This window comes from Eleginops maclovinus, chromosome 1 (genome assembly GCF_036324505.1).
Source record: "Eleginops maclovinus isolate JMC-PN-2008 ecotype Puerto Natales chromosome 1, JC_Emac_rtc_rv5, whole genome shotgun sequence".
Taxonomy (NCBI): domain Eukaryota; kingdom Metazoa; phylum Chordata; class Actinopteri; order Perciformes; family Eleginopidae; genus Eleginops; species Eleginops maclovinus.
This window is the reverse complement of record NC_086349.1, coordinates 17,008,487-17,025,153: the sequence shown is the minus strand read 5'-3', so window position 1 is coordinate 17,025,153 and position 16,667 is coordinate 17,008,487. Positions and strand designations below refer to the sequence as shown.

Below are 16,667 nucleotides of genomic sequence, written 5' to 3'. Positions count from 1 at the left end.
AAGTATTTGATACACTGCCGATTTTGCAGGTTTTCCCACTTACAAATCATGCAGAGGTCTGTATTTTTTATCATAGGTACACTTCTACTGTGAGAGACGGAATCTAAAACAAAAATCCAGAAAATCACATTGTATGATTTTTAAATAATTAATTAGCATTTTATTGCATGACATAAGTATTTGATCACCTACCAACCAGTAAGAATTCCGGCTCTAACAGACCTGTTAGTTTTTCTTTAAGAAGCCCTCCTGTTCTCCACTCATTACTTGTATTAACTGCACCTGTTTGAACTCGTTACCTGTATAAAAGAGACCTGTCCACACACTCAATCAAACAGACTCCAACCCCTTCACATTGGCCAAGACCAGAGAGCTGTGTAAGGACATCAGGGATAAAAAAAAAAGTAGACCTGCACAAGGCTGGGATGGGCTACAGGACAATAGGCAAGCAGCTTGGTGAGAACACAACAACTGTTGGCGCAATTATTAGAAAATGGAAGAAGTTCAAGATGACGGTCAATCTCCCTCGGTCTGGGGCTCCATGCAAGATCTCACCTCGTGGGGCATCAATGATCATGAGGAAGGTGAGGGATCAGCTCAGAAATACACGGCAGGACCTGGTCAATGACCTGAAGAGAGCTGGGACCACAGTCTCAAAGAAAACCATAAGTAACACACTACGCCGTCATGGATTAAAATCCTGCAGCACACGCAAGGTCCCCCTGCTCAAGCCAGCGCATGTCCTGGCCCCTCTGAAGCTTGCCAATGACCATCTGGATGATCCAGAGGAGGAATGGGAGAAGGTCATGTGGTCTGATGAGACAAAAATAGAGCTTTTTGGTCTAAACTTCACTCGCCGTGTTTGGAGGAAGAACAAGGATGAGTACAACCCCAAGAACACCATCCCAACCGTGAAGCATGGAGGTAGAAACATCATTCTTTGGGGATGCTTTTCTGCAAAGGGGACAGGATGGGGCTATGTATTGCGAGATCTTGGCCAACAACCTCCTTCCCTCAGTAAGAGCAGTGAACGACCCAAAACACAGTGGCTCCGTAAGAGGCATCTCAAGGTCCTGGAGTGGCCTAGCCAGTCTCCAGACCTGAACCCAATAGAAAATCTTTGGAGGGAGCTGAAACTCCGTATTGCCTAGTGACAGCCCGAAACCTGAAGGATCTGAAGAAGATCTGTATGAAGGAGTGGGCCAAAATCCCTGCTGCAGTGTGTGCAAACCTGGTCAAGAACGACAGGAAACGTCTGATCTCTGTAATTGCAAACAAAGGTTTCTGTACCAAATATTAAGTTCTGTTTTTCTGATGTATCAAATACTTATGTCATGCAGTAAAATGCAAATTAATTACTTAAAAATCATACAATGTGATTTTCTGGATTTTTGTTTTAGATTCTGTCTCTCACAGTTGAAGTGTACCTATGATAAAAAATACAGACCTCTGCATGCTTTGTAAGTGGGAAAACCTGCAAAATCAGCAGTGTATCAAATACTTGTTCTCCCAACTGTATCTACGCCAACCGATTTAGTGGCCTGTTAAAATGACATAAAAAGAATATTATATTAAATTCCAAAATCCAGTTTAATTTTGGCTATACAGTATCTGATGGCAAGAAGCACAAAATGTCAATAGTAAATTGAGTCATTCTTTCCCTCTCCTTACATTGCATCATTGTAGTTAGCTCTAAATTACTGAATATCCATTTAGAATTATTGATTTTCAAACATGTTCTGTTGTGGTATTATTCTGTCCATTATTCTGGTTACATACTGTGGTATAGAAATGTATATATAGTGAATAAAAAAACTATTTCAGTGACACAGACCTGGGTTTTTCATGATCTGCTTTAACATGCAGTTAGTCACCTTTTCCACACAAGGGCACCTGTACTGTCTGTGGACAGGTAACATGCTATTTGATGCTTTCTTTTGCCACATTCCTGAGTATTTGCCATGTCCCTGCAAGAGCGTGTGTTTTAGTGTCTGTTTAAAGGACTTAGAGCACTGAGTGCAGCAGTATAATGGGAATTGCCTCTGGACAAACAGGCTGCTGCCTCTGACTGCTGAGCCGGTGGAAGGGACTAATTGAGACCATTTTTACCAAAGAGAGAAAAACAGAGGAGGGGGGTTAGCAAAAGAGAGAAAATGCAAGGGGTGAGAGAGTAATTATGGAAGTAGGAGTAATTATTGGTATGACAAAGGAAGAAGAACAGGGCTCATGAGATGATAAGAGAGAAGAGGGAGAAGGAGAGATGGAGGACAAAATAAAGGGGGGCGATAACCAAAAACAATGTTTCCTCTCAGCCACCTCCTTCCGTTCACCCCTTCCCCCCATCTGCCTTGCTTCCCTCAGGAATCTGTCTATTCCTCTCTTCTCTGCTCATACTCACCCCCCTCCTCCTCTCTTTTTTCCTCCTCCTCTGAGCATTTGGATGGCACTCTACCACAATGCCAGCCTCTCTCTCTCTCTCTCTCCCTCTCTGTCTCTCTCTCTCTCACCCTCTCTGTCTCTCTCTCTCTCTCTGTCAGCGTGTGTGCAGTCATGTGGCAGGTCAGAGACATGCATCGTGGAAAACGCATGTGTTTGAGTGTATAGAAAGACACGTTTAAGGACGACAATGAGGGAGCTACTAGAGCTGTTCTGCATTGTGAGTATGGGGACACGTGTGTGTGTGTGTGTGTGTGTGTGTGTGTGTGTGTGTGTGTTTTTCATTGTCATTTGTTTCCCTTTTGAAAGGGAGTATGCAGAGTTACGTTTGTTGTGGTCATCAGGAGTCGCTGGCTTTATTATTTGCATGAATTATCAAGTGTATTTGAAGAAGAGCTGAATAAATTTGCATTTGTCTGGAAGTAAAAAGCTTTATTGTGTTTTCTCACTGTATATGGCGTTGCAGTGTGTGCCTTCCTTGTGTTTTACTCTCTTGTGATTCAAACATTCAGCAGAGCCTGCAATTGTGTGAATTACTCAGGGTCAAAGTCCGTAGGTCATTGGTAGTGCATGTGTTCGTGGATTATTTTTAAATAATAATTGTATGCGGTCTGCAGAGCATTGCTTATCATTTTCGTATTGTGTGAGTGTAGGTTTTTAGGGTGTATGTGGAAAACTGTGCTTTGTAACCCGGTCCTTTGGGTGATGACTTGTATGTTATACTGCATGTTGTTGTGCCAATGAGCTTAAAACCATTATAGGCGTAAAATCCCTCTTCCTTTCATCTTCAGGCTTACATACACTTCCTACCCTTCCCACTAACACTCACATGTAAACACACATATCATTTCACACACTTACATCCAGGACACATACCGTGGGGCTGCTGGGACTGGGCCAGCCAGCCCCCGCTGCCATGGAAACAACGTGTGATTGGCACCTTGCCAGTGAACATGTCCTACATGGATAAAACGTAGGGGCAATGCATTGTGGGAAAGGTAGCATCACACAAATTGTATTTAAGCAAATGCCAGAAAGTGAGTGTTATTTTAGCTGAGGTGGATTCGGCAGTTCATATGTATTCACTCTGCATGTGCTAAATAAGTGGGTAATAAATATAATCCGTAATATAACATGTACAAACAAATAAAGCATCTATACTAAAAATAAATATCCTCATCAAAAAAAAAAATTTCAGATGTGTTCCAGATGAATTTGGGAGCTTTAGTTTACAGAGTGTAGATATCTTAACTGTGCCAACAACAATGTTTTCTAAAAATTAGCCTGAAGCTTCCTAGGAACTTTTCGGAAAGTAACCGTATCACCTAGTGACCTTGCAGTGGGCTTTCCTTTAGTTATACTAGACAACATTTACACCATCATTCATCAGAAGTACACAACAGCAGATGGCACCTGTAGACCAATCCTGAGTAGTCGAGCTGCAGTCACTCGACAAACACATTGCCAGGAGTGACAGATGGAGAACACTGTTTTTTTTTATGGTGCACAAAAGTAGGCCAAGTTATCAAGGCTTGCGAAAGACTTTTAATGCCAGATCATGGTGATCAATTTAGTCAAAGTCATCAGAGATGGCCACAAAATACGTCATCATTTTAAATGAATAGAAGTTGATGATGGTTGGTTAATACACTAACTCATACACAAGATTTTGAAGAAATTCCAAATAATTTACTAAGCTTGAATATATAAAAATATAAATGGATTGTTGTTTTCAATGTGTATGGAAACCCCTCCTCCATACATGCCCACCGGGGTCATAAGGTTCCAGGTTTTAATTTAAGGACAAGTATTTTATGTATTTTAAACCTATTATTCGTGATTTATAATTCTAAACTTTTTACCCCCCCCCCCTCTGTTTCAGGACATCAACAAGCGTTTGTCTCTACCAGCTGATATCAGGCTACCGGAGGGCTACTTGGAGAAGTTTGCCATGAACAGCCCCCCCTTTGACAAACCCATGAGCCGCAGGCTACGTCGCGCTTCATTGGTCAGTGCTTATTTCTTCTGTGTGTTTATTTGCATTTGGGTATACATTTGCAAAGCAGCTAAAACTAGCATCAGTCAGCTGATGTGTTGGTTGCTACTTAGCATCTCCATGTGTAGTTTTCTCTTTTACTGCTGCTTTGTTTTGAAACAAAGTGAAATGTTTCAATGCCATTGTGCACAACTAAAATGGTAGACTGAGGCCATTATACCTCTGACACACTGGATTCCACAAACATTTACAAACATTTCAAATGCTTGAGTTACTTGTCATGCTATACAGTATAGCTTACAATGGCTCAGTAGGCAGTATTGTGTATCCAGAACAAGAGCATTATTGGTATGAATCTGGGGGTGGGAGAGAGAGGAGAGGAGGGGCTGGATAGATAGAAAGGGGCGGATTGGTAGGAATAGGCAGTTATACATGAATATGCAGTATGTCACTTTAAACATCTTTGTACATCTGCTGTTTGAATTGATTTTAATTAAGTCACACATTCCACAATCGTCTTTTGCTCTGCCTCCGGGCTGCCGATAGACATGGATGGAGGCATTGTGTTTGACGTTGTACATACTGAGGGAATTAGAATTTCCTCAAATTCGGCACAAACATACCCCTGCACTGTGGGATCCCCTTATTAGATTTTGGTGGTCAAGGCTCAAAGGTCAAGTTCACTGTGACTGCACATTTGTCCAATTCTTGTAAAAGGGTATACAGTAATATATCAGGAACACTGTGATGGAATTTCTTTGTTTTTGGATAAAAACATCCACTTCGACTAAAGGTAGAATTGATCAGATCATGATGGTCCGAGGTCAAAATCATTGTGGCGTTTATTTAATTGCAAGTTTGAATTTATGTTTCTTTCTTTTTTTTCAATGCACTCATCTTTCACTCAGTCTTACATCCTCTGCCTTTTATTTTCATGATCTTCTTAACTGATACAGATGTCTTAAAACATGATTACCAAAAGCCTTTGTATACTGTGGGAAAGCATAAAGGATTTGCCCTCCATCAACCACTTTTGCTGTAATTATTAAACAGGGCTGGTACTCTGCCTTTGGCTCTCTGCTTGAAGCGATTTAATGACTCAGCTTTTCTGCAGGAGTCTCACAGACATGAAAGGAAATAATCTTTGAAGCGAGGTTTGCACAGCAGAAGAGTGGTTTATGTTGCAAGAGTGGATGAGTAATAATGGGATAGACTTTCAGGTTTTTGTGTCTTTACTATGTAAATGAGTAGTGGGCATTTTCTAACATGCTTGGGTCTGTCCACTTGTGTGTTGCTGTATATTTTTAGGGTTGTTGTATGCATGTGATGTAATAGTTCAATCAATAATTCAGCAGCAGTGTCAGACTCATCTGCTGCAGCTCCTCTCCTGACAACGATTACATACAGGGACACCTTGAAATAAGCCAGAGAACAAGGCATAGGGAGGGAAAAACTTTAAGGAGGGATGACTAGAGAACTTTAATGGAATAAAGGACAAGATATGATTTAAAAAGTGAGATCAGGTAAAAAAATTAGGATGAACAAATGTGTGAAGAGGAGCTGTGGTGATAGAGAAGATAAATGGCATCTAACATTACTTTTCAAACCACTCTGTGCTTGGATTTAGTTGTGTGTCTGTACAGTGCACACTTTTGCACTGCGTATTTTACAGACCTACTTTTGACATGCACAGCTGGAGACGTGTCCTGAATTAGTTGGCCTTATGTTATTTTGCAGAACCTGAAGCTGAAACTAACAAGAAGTCTGATGGGTCAAAACCCAGACCAGTTTGAAACATGCTGGCATGGACAATAAATCTCTCCCCAAAAGTATTGCATTTATTCTCACAACAGAAAAAGTGTGCCTATGTGTGTCACACTAAACCTGAATTACTGCAAGCTTTAAAATACCAATAGGTTTCTCTGCACATAGATGTTATGGCTTTTGGGTCATCAGTTTAGCTTTCATTTGTTACCGTAACATAGACCATACGTCGGGTGTCCCATTACAGAAGCTCACACTTGAAACCGTGTATTTTGATCTTTGAATCGCTTCCAATGTAATTGAAGTTGGTTGGTATCAGTTTTCTCTAATGGCTGTTGAAATCAATTATTCACTGCGAACCAATGACATTCAGTGTTCCATTGTGCTGAGGAAAGAGATGTCATTTTATCTGAAAAGACAACACTTAGCAGTGTGAAAAGCTCCCTTTTTTCTGTATCAATTCAACCATGCAGTGTGAAAATATAACAAAGAGTCTCCTATTGGTGGTATTGTTTTTTTGTTAAAGCATACTAGGGCTGTGCTGTTAATTTAATACAAATCTCAATCACGTGTTTGCCTTCTCACATTTAAATTACTATGATTCGATTGTAATATTGACATCGGAAATGCGTGCTTCACTGATGGAAACTTTCCTAAATGTTGTGGCTGCAGACAGGAAAAAAAGTAATGTACAGTATTCAGGTAAAGAAAAAACATATTTAAATCATATTTTCATGAAAATCTGTGTTCATCAGCAGGAATGTAGCACATCATGAAAATAAAAGCAGTGATCTCGGTAAGTATAGGTTCACTCTTTATAGTCAGACCTGCTCTATTGCTATTGGCAGGCTTACATGAGAAAGGTGACAGGATGTTGATTGGTTGAAACTCTAGGGACTTGTTATATCATGTTAATGAAACGGCTCTCTTCGTCTTTGCACCATCAACTCACCTGCCACCTCTTTTCTTAGCAGAACGCAGTCATTTCACCTCTACTAAAAACAAGTCTCAATCCATTCTCTTCTACCCATCAAACCTGCTCGCAAATGATGCAAGGAGAACCCCTTCTCAACAGACATTAATACCAAGCTGCTCTCTCTAAACACTTGGTACTTCAGCTGTCAGTCCTTCTCTCTGTATGTGTCTTCGACTCTTGTTCAGCCTTAGACAGAACACGTTTTGTTTGGTTTTATGTTGCTTTATTTTGTCACAAAAACTTGGTCTGACCTAGTTCTGCTGAGTAAGTTCACTGAAGCGTTGGGAATGGAATGAACCCATTGACATCAAAAGCATACGCAGGCACACACGCACACTCTCAAAAAGGATTGTCAGGTACATAGATGGTGAGTGCAGTTGCTGGCTGTAAGCAGAGAATGGGCTGGTGGTAAGGAGCTGGGCCCTCATTTGGTCTGGAGACACTTCAACATGGAGTTAGGCCACTGATTTATTTTTGTGTGTGTCACTCAGGGTGTGTGTGTGTTCATTTGTGTGTGTGTTTTTCTCATGTGACTGGTTCCCCTGTCGAAAGAGCAGCACAGCTCAGCAACAACTTCTGACAGCCGCTGTCACAAAAGCAGAGATGGGAACAGTGTGTTTGTGTGTCTGTGTGTGTGTGTGTGTGTGCAGGGGGGAGTGTGTTTACATTTGAGCATAGGCTGCCTGTCTCATCACATATTCTCTTGCATACAAACACACACACATACACACAAAAGCACACACACTTCATATACATACAGTGCGGGCTTCTACAAATATTACAAAGTATATAATAATACTAATAATAATGCACCACAGTTAGTAATTATGTTTTCCATTAGTATTTTGACATTGCAAACTACCAGATACAACACAGATATTGATTCCAAAACATAAATGAAGATATGCCAATATTTAATTAAGCACATTTGAATTTGTGCATACCAATACACATACACATTTGTTATAGTGTGTAAGTGTGTCATCTTGTATGTCCCATCTCGGTCTGATGTTGCCTTTTGGGCATGCCTTTAAAGAGATCACATGCTTCATTAGCTAACTTGGTCACTGGAGACCCTCCCCCCCATACGCACACATAGAAGCGCATAGATGAGCATCGGCTTGGCATTCATATCAGCATCATTACTGGACGGGCCAGTGCAAGATTGAGAGAGATGGGTGGGTTCAGAGAGATGAGCACAGATAAAACATGGCTGGAACAACCCTGACAGAGATAGAATAATAAGTGGGGTAAAGTGACAGGGAAAGGGATAAACACTGACAGGCGTGTGGGTATCACAGTTTGACATAGCTACATTCATATATAATTCATGACCTCGGAACCAGGGGGCCAAGTACATTATGCAGCCTAACCTTTATTAACTGAATTCAGGATTAATTCAAAGTTTACAATACTCACCGATTTGAAGTATGCATGCTGTGTATTTATAGACATGTTTAGATGTAAAAATCTCAATGAAGTTATCTGCAGAGCCTCACTTGATTGTCTTGGTTATACTGCATTTCTGCAAAAGAATAGCATTAAAAGGCTTTGAATTTTTTTATTTTGTTCATATAAGTTCAAAATATCATTTAATTTTCCATGTTGGCACACTGGCTTTCATGTATCTGTGTATGTTTGTGCATAATGCAATGCAATGTATATTATTCTGAATGATGTTTAATAACCTGGACAATGTCAGTGATCTGACTAAATTCAAGAATAAATCAGGAGGTGAAATACGATAGAGAAACAGATGATGGATGCAATCACAAAGACATAACCTTAGCTACTGTAGCAGAGATGCTCAGTGACATACTGTACATTTTGGATAATGTAAGCTAAGACTTTAGCATAAGCACACAAACTGACAGATACACACAAAAACCAGATTTGGTGACTCAAACCCCTGCAGTTGTAGGCCAGATGTCATCAGCAATGAAACTGAAATCTGAACTAACATCCGTGGCCTGCAGGATGTGTTTCTCAAGATAGTAAGACTAAACATGGTGGAGGGGCTTAGCTACAACAACTACAAAGAATCCTAAATGTCTTGGCAATATTGTACATTGATAGAGATATAGCTTCCTCAACTGTCTTATTTCTGTCTTCTCCAGTCTGAAATCGGCTTTGGGAAACTTGAGACCTACATCAAACTGGACAAACTAGGGGAGGTGAGATCAATAAAGAAAATCCTTGAAAGTGACACAAAGTAGATACAATTTCCTCAAAATACTCACATGCTTTCTATCTCTGCAGGGGACCTATGCTACAGTGTTTAAGGGGAGAAGCAAGTTAACAGACAACTTAGTGGCTCTGAAGGAGATCCGGCTGGAGCACGAGGAGGGTGCGCCCTGCACCGCTATCAGGGAAGGTACTGACATGCTGTCTAAATCATGCGATTTGGAAGTAAACAACTCACAAGTAAACACAGGACCATGTTGTCAAGGAGCTTGTAAGGTTTTGACAGTGCTGTGACCTACAGTATTATTGCTTATTATTGGTATTTCCTGGTAGCTCCCTGAGCTGTAAGAGAACTATTAGCTGCTTCAGTTTTCCTCACAGGTTTGCTGTGTTTGACTGACAGCCTCCAATATGTCTCCCTCTTCTAGTGTCTCTACTGAAGGACTTGAAGCATGCAAATATTGTCACTCTCCATGACATTATCCACACTGACAAGTGCCTGACACTCGTGTTTGAGTACCTGGTGAGTGTCTTTACTGTGAATGTGAGCATGTTTATTGTGTGTTAGAGAGCCACAAAAACTAATCTGAATATGTGCGCTTTTTATTTTCTTTTATTCTTTCTTTATCTCCTCTCAGGAAAAAGACCTGAAGCAGTACATGGATGACTGTGGGAGCATAATGAGTGTTCACAATGTCAAGGTAATGCAAAGTAGTACAGATGTTCAGTACTGAGGAGACATATTTAGAGTTGCTACTGGATGTAATCATAACTTCAACATTTAAAATGAAGCAAAACCTTCCATTTTGTCTTTATTTACTTTGAATAGCAGCAAAACATTGGCATGCAGCTTGGCTTTTTTATTATCATTCTTAAAGTTGTTTGATCACTACATCAAAAGAATTTCACAATGTATTCTGTAACAATAAACTACCTTCAATTAATAATATGTAATTTAATGACAAGTATGTAACAAAAGCTTATACTAATGTCCTCTGCTTTCCAGATATTCCTATTCCAGCTGTTGCGAGGTCTGGCGTACTGCCACAGAAGAAAAGTCCTCCACAGAGACCTCAAACCCCAGAACCTTCTCATCAATGAAAAAGGAGAGCTTAAACTGGCAGATTTCGGTATATCATCATATGACTTACTAAAAGCACAATATCAGTCTCATATTTTCCTTTCGGTTTGACCTGTCATCTTATTTTCTTGAACAAATGTTAAAAGAAAACAAAAACAGTAATGTCAGCCTGTTAGCTTTAAAATAAACTAAACTGAAAGGGAACCATTTGTACATTGTTTACATACAATTAGCTGGTAATTTTCTGAGAGTTTGGAATGTATTTAATGGGAAATGTGTTATAAAAAAGTACGATCACGTTCCACTAGTGCCCCCTTAAGGATTCTGCTTCTAGACCTAACTGGAGTAGAGTACTTTGACTCAACTCTCAACACTGCCCTCCTTAGGTAGAAATCAAAACATGACATAATAATGTGCATACTCCTGTGTTGCATAATTCCACTTTGTAGGAACCAAAATGAGGTTTCCTGCTGGTATGGTATGAGGGGTTTTGAGTTGAACTAAAACATTAAAAATACATATATTAATGTGTCATACAAAATTAACATAAATAGCTATCATTTTCTGTGTTTGAATTAAGGTTTGGCGAGAGCGAAATCTGTTCCTACAAAGACCTACTCCAATGAAGTTGTGACATTATGGTACCGGCCACCAGATGTGCTTCTGGGCTCCACTGAGTACTCTACACCCATTGATATGTGGTGAGCAAACACACATTTTATCAAATACATACCTTTTTGGAGAAAAACACACCCCTGTTTGTCCGTATCTTTTTGCATATTCTCTTACTTTCTGTTCTCACCTTAAGGGCCTCTGTCTATTCTCTGAACGTTCCCCCCAAAAAACCAAATTAGTTAACTTTTGTTATTCCCTTGTTCCTATATCTTTGTCCAGGGGTGTGGGCTGCATCTTTTATGAAATGATCACTGGCAGACCTCTGTTCCCTGGATCCACTGTGGAAGATGAGCTACATCTGATATTCCGCATCCTAGGTGAGACAACATCTGTTTAGTTTAACAAGCATCCTTTTTTTCACCTTCTGTTTCTGCATGTGTACACTTAACGTATGACTAATGCTCTTTATCTGGAACAGGTACTCCTACAGACGAGAGTTGGCCTGGAGTCGCCACCAGTGAAGAGTTTAAGACGTACAAGTTCCCCCGATACAAAGCAGAGCCCCTCGTCAACCACGCACCCAGGTGTGTAGCTGTGAATGTAGGCACACACAGCCATGGCTCCTTGTGTGTGTTTAAATGTTTGTCTGTGAACAGAAGCGCCATACCATTATGGACGGGCTTTCAGAAATCCAAAAAGTACAGGAAAGCCTAGAAAATTACCCATTTTCCAGTCATTGAAAACACATGGAAAATGAGAAGAAGGTGAAGTGTCAAAGAATTTAAAAAAAAATGTTTTTCTTTAGCTGAGAATAAACTACGAGGATTGTTATAAGGGCTCCCCAACACACATACTATAAAATAACTGTGCCATTTAAAAATGTAAGCAAACATCTATAAGAGTTATCTTTCATATTCGCAGTGTTTTGGTTTGAAAGTCCCTCATTTTGTCTCCCTGGATAATCTTACCTGGCAGAGCTAGGTTAGGATAGAAACATAAAGAGGAAATGTTGTTCTAAAAAGACTGTAATTTTAGACTGCACGTGGTTTGACTAACCCAGCATGCTGAAGCATAATATTAACTTTGAGATGTATTTGAACAAAGAACGAAGCTGTGGATGAGGACCCGATTACTGACATTGAATGTGATTTAGAGCGGATCTCTTAAAGACCATTATGGACAGGAGGAATGATTACATTAGGCAAAACTGCCATATTCATATTGGGACCTGAGAATATTCTTTACTGGCTGATGCCTAATGTGTAATAAGGTTTAATAAGGTTTTTCCTTCCTCTTACACTTTTTTTTTGTTGCTTTCTTTGACACAGGATAGATAACGATGGTCACGACTTGCTCTCACTGCTTCTACAGGTAACAAACATTGTCTAAACTGATGAATACAGTTAGTATACATATGTACTACCATTGCATTAGACTAAAACTCTAATGCACTTGTCTTTACCTCCCTTCTTTGTCTCTGTGTCTCTAGTTTGAGGCTAAGAAGCGGGTATCAGCTGAAGACGCTCTGAAACACTCGTATTTCAAATGTTTTGGGGAGGAAGTTCAAACACTGGCTGATAGTGAGTAAACACAGTTTGACATATTGAATTTGCACATTTATTGTACAAACACCGTCTGATCAACCCTTTGTTGTTTTCAGTCACATCCATCTTCTCTGTAAAAGGCATTCAGCTTCAGAAGGATCCAGGGAAGAGATCCTCAGTCTTCCCAGAGTCAAGTAAGTTCTCCATGATAGAAGCATACAGTGGTAAAATAAAAAATAAATGGTAAATTCTCCTCGGGAATATGAAAAAGAATAGGGTACTGCCCCCTGTCCTCTTCCTTTTCTTTCTCTTTTCTCAATTTGCTTTATGTCGTCTATCACTTGGTTATCCTGTAACCTCTTATCTATTGCCACCATCTGGTCACAACTGTAATCTCTTCAATGCTTATTTGTACTTATGGCCAAATACATACACAACCAATGGCATTCCAGTCAACTATAAGTTGTGTTTAGTTCTAATTAGTAAACGTGAGCCTGCACACAGACAAAAAAAAACACAAAATAAGTAGCACACCCAAAAGTAGTTGGTACTTGGGTACATTACTACAACATTTATCCTTGTCTTACTTTGCATGGATGTCTTTTGACATTTGTTTAGAGTTACTTCATATTTCTGTTTCTGTCAGTCTCAGTCTGTGTGTGTCTCTTTCTTTCTGCTTCCTGCTTTGGCCTCTCTGTCATGTTCTGATAAACTGTCCCTTCTCTTTCTTGCTGCCACACCCTCTCCTTTCCTAATCCTCATCTTCTCCCTAATTATTTCTATCTCCCTTGTGTGACCTGCTCCTACTCCTCCGTAACGCGTTAATATTCCCAACCTTCCCCCTTTTCCCTGACCCTAAAAAGCGACGGCCCATAAGCTAGGTTCTGCACCCTCGCAGTACTTCCAGAGAGAAGCAGCCAATCCCAGGGCTCAGAGTCAAAATCTCTCCTCCACTTCCACTGGCTGAGTGGCCCCTACCGTTCTGGTAAATACGGTCTCTTTGAATCTGTCTGTTTTCTGTTCTGTTCCCCTTTGGCTGTCACCTGGCCTCCTTTCTTCTGTCCATTCGCTCTTTGTCCCACTTAATATATGGCTCTCACGGTTGATAAACTCGGCTTAATGCGGGTACTTTTCACCTCCCTCTTGCATTCCCTGAAGCAAAAAATCACTTTGCTTTGGTAAAACTTCAAACTCACATCCCATTAATCTTTACATTGTACATTGCTTTGTCTTTATTTGTTGTTAATTCTTCTCCCTTTCTCTATTCTTGCCTCTGCCCACCTCCCTTACCCACCTGCATCATCTCAGCTTTCACTTACCTTACCCTCTTTTTAACAGAGTGAGCCACTCCCAGTGTTTATGTCAGGGATAAGGGGAGACACTCTATATACTGTACATTAAAGAAAAAACATGTGATCAGAGAACAGTCTTTTGATTGTTTTCCTTTGCAGTCCTGTTTAGGTTTCTACAGAGAGAGATGTAGCCTTTTTGTTGAGTCTGTAAGTGAGGGTTTGGTGAAGTGTGCTTTTGGTTGGTTTGGTTTGATGGATATGCTTTGTTCTTTTAACTGCAGTGTGTTACACTGACTGGTAGGTATGCTTTAGCTTCAATGCACAAGATTACACACAATATTACAGATACTAAAACTATATGATCCAAATGTTTGCCAAAATATTGGCACTGAAAATGCCACCACTTCACTATATGGCCATGCTATATGTGAAGGGTTTGGGAGTTTGTGCACAAATCCATAATCAGGACAATGTTTTGGACGTATTGTCTTATACAGTATATCAAACCTTAAAAGAAATTAGACTCAACTTAGATGTAAAACTATCTTTGATTATGTGTGTGTTGCAGGCATGGATTGAAATGTGTGGTGGTGTGGCGGTGTGTTTGTATTTCTAAATGAAATCCAAACTTGTTTTAATATCTCACTCTCTCACCTTTCTTTCTCTCTTTCTCTCTCTCTCCCTCTCTTAGCCCAGGGGAAGAGTAGGAGGCAGAGTGTGTTGTTTTAGTGCTGGCGGGGGCGCTGAGGTGAGGAGGACAGTGACACGTGGAGCTGTCCTGTCAGACATACATCCACTGACCCTGCCACACACACACTGAAGGAGCGACACACACCCTGCCACAGAAACACACACACTGAAGAAAAATACACATACACATACTTGAAACCAACCACCCAGAATTTAGGCTGAAGAATTTGTACTTGACAGTAAAAAAAAATAAAGACTCAGTTCAAAGATTAAATTAAGAATGAGAGAAGTGTGGAAATGCTGTAAGAAAAGTGGGAGAGTACAAGACTCTCCTTGCTGCTACTACTGCTGCTGTCCAGAAGAGGGCAGCGTTTAAGGAGTGGGCTGGCTCGGTTTTTGAACAGTACTTGCTGAATCAGTGAGCCGAGAGGAAGAAGGAGTGAGAAGTGGACTTCAGTCAAAGGCGAAGAAAGAGAGGGAACTTTCTTGTGCGCTTTTTCTTTTTTGTTCTGACTGTTGTTGTACATAAGTAGACTGAGCTGTAGAACTCTGCTTTGTTCATAACATGCCTCAGCCTGAATCCCAAATTCAGAATATTGCACCTGAACCCTAAACCCTCGCCTAACCTCTTGGCCCTTTATTACGCAATCTTTAAAACACAGAGAAACACAAACACACAATCTCTTTCTTTCTCTGATTCTCTCTCGTTCTCTATCTCTTAGACATGCGCACACACACCACACACACACACACACACACACACACACACACACACACACACACACACACACACACACACACACACACACACACACACACACACACTTATGATTCACTTGAAAGTTAAGTCTGTAGAAAAGTGGAGTTTACAGAGATAAACTTTAGCACCTTATTGTCCTATAGAAGTCAGGGTGGCTGTCATTACATTACCTCATCACTCAAGCAGAGTAGGATGTAGAGTACATGCTAAATATTAGAATGACAAAGAATCAAAATATCAAACCAAAAAGAGAAACAACAATACTACACTAAAATAAAAACACTCACAAACCAGAAGTCGACAATACCTGCATTTGCGTCATGCTCACATGCTGTAAAGAACACTACGCTGCAAGACACTCCTGTTTTTAGTACACAAGAAGGAAAACCTGTACGGATAGAGAGGTGTACAAACCCTCAACTGCTTATTCTTAGACACCCCCTTTCCTCTTTTGCCTTGACTCAGAAGTTGTCTTGATGTGCTGTGTGATGTACAGGTGTTGATGTTAAAATGTTCTCTTTGCACCTGCTTTTACCTCTTTAGATCATCCCAAACCTCTCCCAATAAACTCCACTCACATTTATTTTTACTCTTTTATTTTTTTCAATCTGTATATATCAGACTTTTTACTTGTCAGAAGCAATGATAATTCCAGGATGCTGTTCTCAGTCTTACTGTGTTCCCACAGGAACAGTGTGGCGACTGGCTGGGGACGTGTTGCACATTCCTTGAGCTCAGGACTTAACGCTAGTGTTGTTTTGTGGATGCTGTGAGGTACAGCTGGTCTTGTATGTCTCCCCATGTGTGGCAGAGAATGTCAAACATGGCCTAAAACCCTTTTGCAAAGCTGATTCAGACTGGATGTGAAGGACTCAATTCATCCTTTCATTTGTGTGTGTCATACTTCGTTAATTTCACCAAATGATTGCTGTCCAGTGACTACCTTACCCACGTCTTTAGTATACTTGTCATCTTCTTCGAGCATGTTTGTGTATTAAACACTGAGTTGGTATGTGAAATAGCTTCTGCTGGAAAAGAAATACCTTCAGTCGGTTTAGTGCATGGGACATGACATTACATGATTATTGTTTTTACATCAGAAACACATTAAACTGTAACGGCTCCTCATTGAGTCTGGAGACTGTTCTCTTTAATTAAACAAAGACAATGACAACAAAGTATTCAGCAACAATGGCATGTGCTGCCAGCATTGGGACCAGATAGTTTGTAGGACAAATTTGCCTCAATTTCAATCTATGAGCGTTTAATAGGACTTGAAGCACTCAGACACACTTGTTTCCCGCTGATAACTTCACAGGCTGCCACAAA

General features: G+C 40.3%; 1 protein-coding gene across 12 annotated transcripts in view; it reads left to right on the top strand.

The window, feature by feature from the left end:
• The window catches only part of LOC134861017 (cyclin-dependent kinase 17-like), a 33,851-nt gene extending 18,541 nt beyond the window's left edge, over nt 1-15,310 (top strand). For 8 of the 12 annotated variants that reach the window (XM_063878210.1, XM_063878284.1, XM_063878265.1 and 5 more), the window contains 14 exons: nt 4,319-4,444; nt 9,290-9,346; nt 9,432-9,546; nt 9,785-9,879; nt 9,995-10,057; nt 10,363-10,486; nt 11,018-11,138; nt 11,332-11,429; nt 11,531-11,636; nt 12,381-12,423; nt 12,542-12,632; nt 12,713-12,790; nt 13,460-13,581; nt 14,580-15,310. In XM_063878210.1, the coding sequence (XP_063734280.1) occupies nt 4,319-4,444; nt 9,290-9,346; nt 9,432-9,546; nt 9,785-9,879; nt 9,995-10,057; nt 10,363-10,486; nt 11,018-11,138; nt 11,332-11,429; nt 11,531-11,636; nt 12,381-12,423; nt 12,542-12,632; nt 12,713-12,790; nt 13,460-13,563 (1,221 nt within the window). In that variant the 3' untranslated portion in view covers nt 13,564-13,581; nt 14,580-15,310. Of the gene's footprint in view, nt 1-4,318; nt 4,445-9,289; nt 9,347-9,431; nt 9,547-9,784; nt 9,880-9,994; nt 10,058-10,362; nt 10,487-11,017; nt 11,139-11,331; nt 11,430-11,530; nt 11,637-12,380; nt 12,424-12,541; nt 12,633-12,712; nt 12,791-13,459; nt 13,582-14,047; nt 14,096-14,579 lie in introns of all 12 variants that reach the window. The other 4 variants (XM_063878135.1, XM_063878256.1, XR_010165365.1 and 1 more) reach the window with 3 other exon arrangements.
• Nucleotides 15,311-16,667: the final 1,357 nt, after the last annotated feature.